Source organism: Pipra filicauda, unplaced genomic scaffold (genome assembly GCF_003945595.2).
Source record: "Pipra filicauda isolate LSUMZ 115617 unplaced genomic scaffold, ASM394559v2 scaffold447_size767260_pilon, whole genome shotgun sequence".
Taxonomy (NCBI): Eukaryota; Metazoa; Chordata; class Aves; order Passeriformes; family Pipridae; genus Pipra; species Pipra filicauda.
Window position 1 is genome coordinate 432,707 of NW_024104584.1, and position 11,764 is coordinate 444,470.

Sequence of the window (11,764 nt, forward strand, 5' to 3'; positions counted from 1 at the left end):
TGTTTGAGTAATACTTACTAGCACAATTAGAGCTGTGTGTCGAATGCTTTCCTGTTTATAGGTAGCTATGACAGCACTCAAGGTTGTCAGAGAATGGGAAGCAAGTTATTTGTTTTAAAGCTGAAATGCAGGGAACTCTTCCTGAGAAGTTATGAGCAATGCGTGTGAGGTGGTATTGTGTAAGTAGGAAGGCTTTGTCTAATGTAATGTGCAAGACTGGGTGTGCTGGAGACACCAGTTAAATCTCAGCTCAGCCTGAGACGTCCTGCACACACAGTGACCTTGCATCTGAGTTCCCCCATGAGTATGTAGCGTTGCTTTACCTCTTGATCTGTCTCTGATCCTGTGAGGAAAGGCAGTAGCACTTAGAACTATGCTAACACCAGAATAAATGAGGGGAAGTTTTATCAGAAGAAATCCCATATAAAGAGAGTGAGAAAAGTTAAGGACTACGTCAGAGCACTGAGATTACATATTTTCTTGTGCATTTGTTGCTCCTAATTTTACTGGTATGTGTGAAGTAACACAGATGGATAACATTGTGGAGTATTGACTTTTAGTACTTTATTTTCTGATGCTTCTGTGTAGAACCATCAGAAGGACCTGTGGCTGAGACAGGCATTCCAGGAAAAAATGAAGTTACAATACAATGGAATGAGATTTCAAAGGATAAAAGAAATGGATTTATCACTAACTATACAATATTTTATAAACCTGAAGATGGAAAAGAATTGAGTAAGTATACACTAAACAGTGATGTTTTCAACAGAATTATGACAATATGCTGTCTGCAGATAGTTATTGCCATAGTTACTAGCAAGCTTTGTTATTGTGTATCATATTGTATATAATATGTAAATATGTCTGAAAATACTGGTTCTAAAATGTGGCTTATGTACAGATTAAAAAAATGTTTAGTTTCAATGGAAATGATGTGGTATTCTAGCAAATAGTCCCTACTTTAGTACTTTAATGCAATACGTGTCCTTTTTCTCAGTTTCTTTTTTCTGAACTTATTTTGTACAGCACTGCTTACTCTCAGTTTACTAGTAGTGTTGTACTACCCATGGTAATACAGTCTTGACTGTTGACTGCATTGTCCTTCTGCTTCTCAGATGTAAATCTGAGGGATCTAGGTGATAAACTTAGTCAGTGTATGGCAGCACTATTATTCCTCTTCCCTTTCCAGACCAGGATGAAAACTGACATATGAGGAACATTTTGCAGATTGTTTGCCATTAACAGTTAAAAAAAAAAAAAGAAATTTGCCAGATTATGCCAAAGTAATGAGTATTGCTTGTCAGATACTTGCTGTTTTACCATTTTACGTATGTACTAGTGTTTCTCCCTTTTTTGTCTGTCTTCCATCATGACACACCTTTGAACTCAATCTAAAAATTAATGACAGGAGTAGAGGAGCTAAAATATATTGGAGAGTCATAGGTCTTTTGCAAGTTCATGGATCACGAGGGTTCAGCGGATTTATAAATTCCATTCACATCTTTGGAAGGACATGCCTTCAGCTTCTGGAACCCTTCAGCTTCTGGAACACTATGGTGGAAATTTTCTGTTAAAAATGTTTTTACAGTCAATTTTCTATTAAAAGCAAATTAGGAAATAACAGTTGAGAAGCTAAATTAAGCTGCCAAGAAATAGTTTCTCTGGGCATAGTTTTTAGATCAGTTTCTTCAGATGCTTGATTTTCTGTACTTGGTATTGCTTTTCTGGTCTGGAGGCTGATAGCATAACTTTGAGCATATTCCTAATCTCTACCTCAGGAACAGTATCCATACGATCTGACAGTGTAATGCTGTCTGTTCAGAGCTTCTTTAGTTTAAATCTCAGCAGATTTTATGAAAAGGGTTTTGGTAGCCTAAATTTCTGTTCCTGTACAATTTATGAAGAATGCTGTTGGAACATTCAGTGCTTCAGAAATGTTTTTTTTCCTGCTATTTTATGAGACATCACTGTTAACAGGCACCTAACACAATCTCTTTTGAAAAGTTCTCAAACTTTCAAATCTTGTGATGTCTTCTGTTTCTTCTGGATATCCAGTTTACAACCAGGGCATGAGTATTCTTGGTAATTTTTAAATTGAAAGAGAAAGCTAATTATTTCTTTCAGAGTCAGTCCTCTACATGCTATTTTCATGCCATGTTGGTTTCTGAGTAATTTAATGCTGACTGCTTTGTGCGGGGTCATCCTTGTGACATGCAGCCTCATGTTACAGAGCAATACATGTCCATATTACTTCTAATGTAAAGCAGGCTGTGTCCATTTTAGGGGTACAGATTATTTTCTTTAGAAAATTAGTTCTAAATATGAAGTCAGGGGAGTTAAATTTAAATGACAGAAACATACCGTTCTGAAACTTACTGTACTGATGTTTTTTGAGGCTTCTCTGATGTCACATCTTCTTGATGAGAATAGAACATGGGGTGTGTGCCAATGTAACTTCACGGGTGGCCTTTAACTCTAGAACTTCACTTTTCCCTCCTTGATTTAAGAGAAACTCAGTTTAACTCTGGGCGTATTGCAGCATAACTGTTTCCTGAGTATTACTTGACTGAGCTGAATAATGACATGAGATGACTTAGACTTTATGCACCAGAAAATGTTTTAGCAACTGTAATTTCATAGTAGGAAGATGCTTTCGGTACTGTTAGTAGACATAGGATGGTAGAATATATGCCCTGCTTAAAAAAAATTTAAAGGTGAAGCACATAATATACTAATTTCAGTATTGGACAAGGTATTGGAAACATTGAGTTCTATTCATAAAAGCATTTTGAAACTTGGTGTCTAAGTTTTATTTGGCTCCCCGCCAAGTCCCCAGACCTAGCACAAAACCCTCTGGCAAAGAGGAAAGAAAAAAAAACTGTGAAAAAATCCAGACTAGCCGAACTATACTAAAATAAATGTATTTATGTATATTACAGTTAAATACAGTTGAAATACTATATACAATTCCAAAAGGAAAAGGGAAAGGGACAAAAAGGAGAAAACCAAAATAGGTATACACAATCAAAAACTCAGGATCTAGCAAAATAAAGAATTAGCAAAAGAATATCTTGCTACTTTCCTTGAGATAGCACAATCGCCCAAACGCCGCCGCCACGCTACCAGCTCCCGGATCGGCAGAAACAACAGGCCCTGTAGGCCCGGCCAGGCCTCAGCTCCCCCACAGGAGCAAGACTGGCTGCGGGGAATCTGCTGTCTCCAAACCTTGCCAGAAGGAAAGAGAGGAAGAGGCTTCTCTCTCCATCTATTTATGTGTTTGGGTTACATAAAGGAATAGGATGGAATACTTCCTTCCTTCCTGGCAACCAGGAAGGAAGGCCTAATACTTAAAACCATTACACTTGGAAAAAAATTCCTGTTGATTTTGGCTTTCCTTTGCCATAACTGGGGTGAAATCCCAGTGCTGATAGATTGCATCTTTTTGGATGATCAGTGCCTAACTGCATGTACTAGAAATATAGGTAAACTTCACAAGCTACAGAAACTATTTTAAGTTCCTAATTTCTGAGCCAACTAGTTTAAGGAAATAAAGTTCTCAAAAACTGTTTTCAGTGATAAAATAAACTACAGGAGATCATAATTCACCTGTCTTTAATATTAGAAAAAATATTTGTATTTAATTTTGAAAAATAAATACATAATGGTTTGTGTATTTACTTTAAATTTTAAGTAGTATTGATAAACATTTTTTAGTAATTTAAGTTTTCTCCATAAAAGGATTAATAAGATCACTTTGTATTTCAAATTGTCTTTAAAATACTTTATGATCTGTTATTGTAAATGTTGCTAAATAATTGTACAGTTCCCTGATATAACACTATTTTTGTGTGTTTATTGACATAAATCTCCTAAAAAGATGAAACAGTGAACTCTAATGATCGAAAATACAGACTGAAGTCCTTACAGGCTAATACACAGTATACTGTCTATATCATGGCAAGCAATGAAGCTGGTGGAACCACCGGAGAGCCAAAGACCTTCAAAACTTTGAAACTGGGTAAGTAATATTCCAGATTAGTTACTACTATTTTAAAAATGGGTTTGGGAGTAAGGAATACAGAATTTGGGACGTTGTTTAGGCATTTGTCAACTTTTTATTTTAAAGGACTGTTGAACAAAACAAGGAAGAATTGCCAGCAGTAGCTGAATTTAACACAGTTTCACTGACCATCTCACAGATTAAAAGCTCAAGATTAGAAGTCAAACCCAGTTGTCAGTAATGCTGTGGAGTGCTATGGATGTTTGTGGAAGCAGCAGTTTGTTTGCTGTCAATTATGGGATGGAATGCCTAAGAGTTTATTAAAAAGTAGACTTTTCCATCTGAGGTATTAGGTTTAGAATAACCAGGCATTGTATTTTATCTTTTCTGGTATATAAGCTTAACTGATAAATGAGTGCACAGGTTATGGCCAGTATGTGTGGGGAAATACCTTTTCCTATTTCTTGCTATTTGTTCTAGCCAGATATTACCAAGGAGATTGGTATGATGGCAGAAGTTCAGACATTTCCCCATTTCAGCTTCTGGAACAATGTTTTCAGTACATTCCTAAAATGTCATAGTGGTGGCCAAACTGAAATTTAGAAAAGTGCATGAGCTATTCCTAAACTTGTCATGGGACTCAAAGCTAATTCATTTTTTGCCTGTAAATTATTCTGCTGATTGCTAGTCAAATACAAGGTATGTTAGACTGTGCTGAGGTCAGGTCTCCTGCTGTCAGTACCTGCCTCTAGTACTTGGAAGCTATCTCAGAAATCTGTGCAGTGTTTCAGTCAGAATAACTGTATTTTTTGTGATTTAAAATCTATCTCCTGCACTTAACTTGCTGTTTATTTTATTGTAACTGATAGAAGTGGCACTATGTGTCAGTGTGAGGTGACTGTAAAAGAACAGGTGCCCAAAGCAGTGGTAGAGTCTTCATCTTAGGTTGCTTTCAAAAGTTGGCTTTGTATGGTCCTAGGCAGTTTGACTCTAATTTTAAAGTTGGATGAGGTGACCTACAGATGTCCCCTCCCATCTAAATTACTGTCCAATTCTATTAAATAAAGGAAATTTTAAAATACAATACATGTGTTCCTGAGAAATCCTGAGAAGTCTCATTGTGATCTGGTTTTCTGGCTGAGTAACTATGGCTTGTTGGATTCAAAATACTCATCTTTTGACACATCATACAATGCACACCATACAGTATTCTGAGTAATTTTGGCTCTTTAGAAATGTGCTAATTAGGTGACTTGGATGTTGAAAATTAACTGTCTTCAAGGAATACATGAAGAAATGACAGACATCTGTGGGCTGATTGTTGTTTTGTTTTTTTTTTTGTTTGTGTGTTTTTTCCTCTAAAGATAAAGAAGATGTTATTTTAATTGCTGTGCTTGTTGGAATAAGCGTGTTCTGTCTGTTAGGCCTTTGGGTAACATGCATTTTGAAAAAACATGTGTAAGTACATTTTCTACTGTCTAAAACCAAATTCAGCCTGTTAATTTTACCTTGGAAAAGGCAAATTTTTATATAACATGCATAAGTACATTTGCTACTGTCTAAAACCAAATTCAACCTGTTAATTTTACCTTGGAAAAGGCAAATTTTTATATATCTTACAAATGCTTTTGTTTGGCTCAAAACCAATGTCAAATTAAGAAAATAAGCAATTAGAGTAGCAAATAAATAAGCATATAGGTTATATGTTAACTGCAGTTTATGTGCTCTAGTCCAAAAACAAGTACTAATTTTAGAAAGTTCAGTAAATTAGAACAAAATAAATAGGAGAAACAGATTTATGTGTCACCTATATAATTCTGTGGAAAATACTATATGCCATTTGCAGTTCTGTTGTCAGTCAGTTGAAGGGAGCATACCTAAAGTCAGTTACTGAAAAATTAATAATGCCAAGAATAAAGTTTCCTAGGCATGTAGGAAATATATCTGCTAGTACAGCACTAGAACATATTTCATATAATTGCTTATCTTAGCTATAATAATATTGCTTTTGTTACTTCGTGATGCTTCCCTTGAGCTGTAAAAAAGTCATGCTTTGTGTGAAAGCATTTGGATGCTTGATCCATGAGTATGGATCTGTATCCACATGTGATTCATAATCTGCTGTCACAGGTGTCCCCTGCCAGATTTGAAATTGCTTTCTCAGAGCATGGGGATGTAATAACATTGCAACGATGAATCTGAGGGTTTTTTTGAGGTTATAAAATAGGTTTTTCTTTCACATGAAAGTGACTGGGTTGTTTGGCTGAAGCTTAATGAGAAGGTTAAAAATCTTAACTGTTTTGGGGTGTTCTAAACTGTTAGAACTAATATGGTTGTCTAGCAAAGCATCAGGTGATAAGTATGGCTGAATAAATAAGTGTAATTTCCAGCTCTTTTACATCTTCTTCTGTGTTGTGGATTCTGTATTTTTGCAATAATAAGAAACTATATTTTGGTTCTGGACAATATTCGAGATGCAGTTGAGTGTTTATATTCTTGTGTAATCAAATTACAATGTGAAAAGTCAAGCTTTGGACTGTTTTTCATTCCCTTACATATATACCCAGTATCAATGAGTGATTCAATGAGTGAGCATCATTTATCTGCTGCTAACATTGGAACCCAGCTTAGCTCTAGTGTGGTGTAGTGCTTGGGATACTTTCCTCGGGCCAAGTTTACCTGAAGTGGCTTTCACTGAAGAAACACCCTGAAACATGATCACAACAGATTTTGTATACAACCTTATTTTGACATGCTATTATTTCATATATTATAATATAGTATATTATAAGAAACATAAAAAAAATATACATAAGTATATACATAGAAAATATGTGTATGGGAAAACAATTTCATTGAAAAAAGGCTGTGTTAATATAGAAAAGACCTCCTTTGTGAAAATTTGGTATTTTAGCAATATGTGAACTTTCCGGAGGTTTGTTAATTTTATTTTTAATAATCTATTTCTGTCATAATTTGACTAAAATTACTGTCTCAATGATAGGTTTAAGAAGGTTTGCTGGCCTGATATACCAAATCCTGCAGAGAGCATTGCAGTGGAATGGCCTCTTGCTGCATCTATGGTAATAATTGCAATCTTATGTATTAAAGAAGGGATCAAATGGAGAGAAAAGAAGTCCTTCTCTGACAGTAATTTTATAACTTTTAAAAAAAGTATATAGAGTTTCATTCTTATTTTTAAGTGCTAAAAAATACTCTTCATAACAGAGAACATGCATCTTCATAAAGTATATTCTTTTAATTCTCATATGATAACGAGAAATAATGTTTTGAAGTTCCTGAGTGGTTGGCAGACATGGTTGATTTAATATAGTCAATTCAATTTACACAGGTTTTTGCATCTACTGAATCAGGTTCCCACATTTGGATAAGTCCTCCATTCTCCATAAAAATGTATTGCCACATGTAGTAAGATTTGGCATATTATTGTACTAATATTTCTGTCTTTTTGAATATTTTGAATATTTGTTGAATATTTATGCCTTATTAAAGTTTTGATGTGTATTTGAATGAAGTGGAGTTGATCAGTTTTACGTAGGAAGTGTAATCTGTGGAGAATGAGATTTAAAGTTTTTTCCCCATAAGTGACTGGTTAGAGTAGAAAAGATGGACACAGTCCAAACCTGATTCTGAGCTTTCATGGAAACTTCTTGTTTCATTAAGCACAGAAGACCTACTATGAAACTGTTTAACAAATGAACAGAATAACATTGTCATTTTTAGTACTCATTCACATATAACTACATCCCTGCTGAAATGCACATGAACTCTTTATTAGTGCCCTTCTAAAATTATGAGTCAAATAGAGCTCAAATGGCAATAATTTATCTTTTAAAAAACAAACTAATATGTTATCTATCTGTATATAACTCTCCAATTTATCTCTTGGTACTGACAGAATAATTCACTTTTGAAGAAGTTGGCATCTGAGGCTAAAACTGTAGACTTTGAAGACATAAGTGTTTTGGAACATTGTTTTCCTGAAGAAAACCATGTTTCTGAATGTACTGATATTAATGCAGAAGACATGATCAGTGGAGATAAAAAGATACTGCATAAACAAGAAAATGATGTTGCTAAATGTTTTTTGCCATCCATGCCTTATGTGATCACTGATCAATTTACCAGAAGCCAAATGAAGTCAACTTTGACACTAGTGAAGGAAATCCAACCCATGGAAATGCTGGCAAATGATTTGTGTGGATCCCAACAGAATTCAATCAAAAATGAAGAAAATGATGATGAAGTTTTAAAGGTGGAAGATTTCAATGAAAAAACACTGTTCAATCCATACCTTAAAAATTCTGTTAAAACAAGGGAATTTCTTATTTCTGAGAGCTTGCCAGAGCACAGTATGGATGAATGCAAAAGCCAGTCAAGTGTCTTACCTCCTTTTCAACAAAATGTTGCAGGACAACCCTACATAACACTGGACATGTTCGAGCCGGCCACTGCTCAGTAGCGTGGGAAGATTTTCCGTTGTAAAGTCGCCCTGTGAAAAAACTCTTGGCACTGCTGCTCATGTGCATTCCTATGTTTTAACCTCTCTGGTCTCAGTTAATTTGGATGGAAACACCCTCTTCCTTCAAACAGCTGTGAAGTTATTCTTTGCACCGTGTTTATACATGTCAGGGTTCACTTTTGGTTGTTTTTTTTTTGGTTGGTTGGTTGGTTGGTTGGTTTTTTGTTTGTTTGTTTTTTTGTTTGTTTGGTTTGGGTTTTTTTTGTTTTTGTTTTTGTTTTTTTTTTGGTTTGGTTTGTTTTTTGGTTTGGTTTGTTTTTGGGTGTTTTAGAGGGGGTTGTTTTGTTTGTGGGTTTTTACCAGACATGCCAGTACTGAGGCAAAAGAAATAACTTTTGTTATTTCTTCTTAGTTCTCCCATAATCAGCCTGCTAAAACAAACTTGTATTTGCTGCAAGAGGATCCAGTAATGCAAACAGCTCATTGATTTCTCCCCCAGGCGGCCAGTTCCCAGGGCTCAGCTCTACTGGGGAAACATGGACTGACTTGAATAGAGCCAGAATCTGACGAATCCTTACTTCAGTTACATGAAATAAAACTACCGACCTGTTCTTACTTTCCTTGATTGTTTTATATATGGTTTTATGTATAGTGTTCCTTTTGTATCACAAATACCTTGTAGATTTCAGTAGTTGTTGTTTTGTATCTTGACTCTTGAATCAGTGGTTTGGTTTATATTTTCTTTGTCTTTAATGAGAGTATATTTGTATGTTATCTGCATTTTAGAAAAGATACAGTTATGCTGTCTATGTAGCTCCTTTCCTTTCTCTCATGTTTTTAGTCATCCTCTGCATTTTGTGCTGCTTTTGTCTCTTCTAATTGTTTCCTGATTTTAAAAACTATTTACTGAAGGATAACTTCTTATCTTTTTATTCCTTTGCCTCTGATTTCTTGCAGTTTAAATCTGTTTCTCTGATATTTTCAACTAAAAAAAAAAAACAACTAAGTATGGCATCTTGTGTTGGAATAAGCACTAAGTTAGGAAGTTATTTTTCTGAGAGTTATGAAAAAAAACACTAAGTCTACAAAATATCGCCATATATCCTCTGGTGGATGATTTAGGATTAGGTATTTCTACATGAAGGCTATAACTTTTGTAATTTGTTTTATGATTTTGATAAATCGTAAAACTACTTGTGGTTTCCATTTTATAAAGCGACAATTAAGCAGGAAACAATCACACTAATTTTTTTTTTTTGGCAGGAAAGAGGCCATTACTGTAAAATTCTTACTGAAATATTTACTCTGTTAAATAACAGGTTGAAAAGGATGGAGAGTCTAAGTAAATTGGTCTTCATTATGACACATGTGACATATGGTCATTTTAATACTTCAAAGTATTTTTACAGTGTTTAAAGGCTTGTTGTCATCAGTCTTGTTTGCACATAACTACAGACTTTGTTTGGGATAAAAAAAAAGATACAGGAGTTATGGGGATAGAAAAACAGGGAACAGATGTGAATAGAAATAGAAGGCCTTTCCTTTCTGTGCAGGAAGAGAAGTGGGAGAATGGAAAATATATTGTCTAGCATGAATGAGAAGACTGAGCCTTTCTCTGGATGTATTGGCTATTGCACTATTGCATTGTGTTGTGGAAGACAGGGTAAAGTTTGCATTCAGGATTTTTGTCTAGAGTTTGGAAGTTGCTTTTACTTACAGTGATGTTTGTAGTTTTCAAGGAATGATGAGAAGACAATTTCTGCAAATGTTCCTTGTTTAGCATCACAGATTTCCACCTCTCATGTTTGTTGGGTCACTTTCTCAACTATAGTGCTATAAGCCATACTGCATGTATGTTTGTCCTTATAAGCCTTTGCTCACTTAGGTAGGTCATGCTCTGAAATTAGCGTGGGACACAGCCTTGGTTAGGTCAGTGCTGCTTCTGCTGTTTGGCTGACTTCCACGCTTCTCACTCAGAGCTACATTGCTGGTTCCTAAGGTTCAGAACTCACTGACTCAATCACAGAATTTTTTTTCGCTTAAATCTCAGTATTGTTTTAATATCACAAGATATAAAAATAAACAGATGCAGAGACATTTCAGAGCTGTCTAGGAAGTTTTAGCAACCATATGAAAGCTGCATACTCTGTGTTGAGATCGAGACAGGTAAAAATTAAAAATAATCCAATTTGTAACATCTCTTAGCTTTTGGAGGCTAAGTATAACCTGATTTTCTGTCCCATTTTATTTCCTTCTCTATTGATATTCTGATTTTCTATCCTCATTTTTCTGTTTTCCTTGCCCATTATTTTCTCTGAAAAAGCAAAATGCAAGTAACTGGGCTCAGTACATTCCAGAAATTAAGGCTGCATTTTGCACATGCTTTGAAATGCCAACTTCTTGTACTTGGTTTGTTTTGCGTTGGGAATTGTACTCTTTCTGTCCTTTTACAATTTGTCCTTCAAACTAATGCTGTGACCCATTAAAAAATAAAACTGAGAGAACACAGAAAAGTTTTTTATTGATTTATACTAAATACACCATTTAGACATTTTAGATTTTCATGTTCATTTAGAAATCTGTTCCTACTTTGAGAGGGATTTACAATAGTACTTGAGTAGTTTGACTATTTGAACAATTATTCCACTTCTATAATACCAAGTGGCAATTGGTTGGAAATTACAGTACTTTAGCACTTTTTGTACATATTTTGATACAACACCTGGTGCTATTATTGCTAGAGAGCATTTTTTATTAAATTTCATTTCATCTCACCATCACTGATCTGGAAAATGCCCATTTTTACCCCTCCTTAAAATATAGAAAATGACTCTTCAGTGTATGGGTCTTTGCAAGGTTAATAGAGATCAGACTGTGCCGTAATTTTAAGAATAATATATTGATGCATCTTCAGAATTGTCATTCTTCTGTGTATCATACTGGAAATTCCTTTCTGACCTGAAGGCTTATGTCCCATAAATTATTAATAGGTCATGCTTTGAACTTAACAGATTTTTAATTAAATTAAAAGTTCAGTCTTTTTTAATCTGAGTTTAACTACCCAGAACTTCGAATTCTTTGAGCAGGAATTCGTCAAGCTTTTTGATATAAGTGAGTGCCTTCTTAGAGGCAAATTTTCCATAGTGTGTAACCTGTCATATCTCTGTGTTCTTCGTACCCTTTACAATTGCCCATGTAGAGGGGAAAAAAGAAAGTCAGTGGTTAAAGCAGTGAAGAGATGGATTTAGGCTAATTTTAAAGGCTGATACTCATGTAATGAT

General features: G+C 34.9%; 1 protein-coding gene across 5 annotated transcripts in view; it reads left to right on the forward strand.

The window, feature by feature from the left end:
- The window catches only part of DDX4 (DEAD-box helicase 4), a 71,723-nt gene extending 60,741 nt beyond the window's left edge, over positions 1-10,982 (forward strand). For 3 of the 5 annotated variants that reach the window (XM_039385884.1, XM_039385887.1, XM_039385886.1), the window contains 5 exons: positions 589-735; positions 3,878-4,018; positions 5,365-5,458; positions 7,005-7,083; positions 7,920-8,733. In XM_039385884.1, the coding sequence (XP_039241818.1) occupies positions 589-735; positions 3,878-4,018; positions 5,365-5,458; positions 7,005-7,083; positions 7,920-8,483 (1,025 nt within the window). In that variant the 3' untranslated portion in view covers positions 8,484-8,733. Of the gene's footprint in view, positions 1-588; positions 736-3,877; positions 4,019-5,364; positions 5,459-7,004; positions 7,084-7,919; positions 8,734-8,895 lie in introns of those variants that run through there. The other 2 variants (XR_005565233.1, XM_039385888.1) reach the window with 2 other exon arrangements.
- The last annotated feature ends 782 nt before the right edge of the window (positions 10,983-11,764 follow it).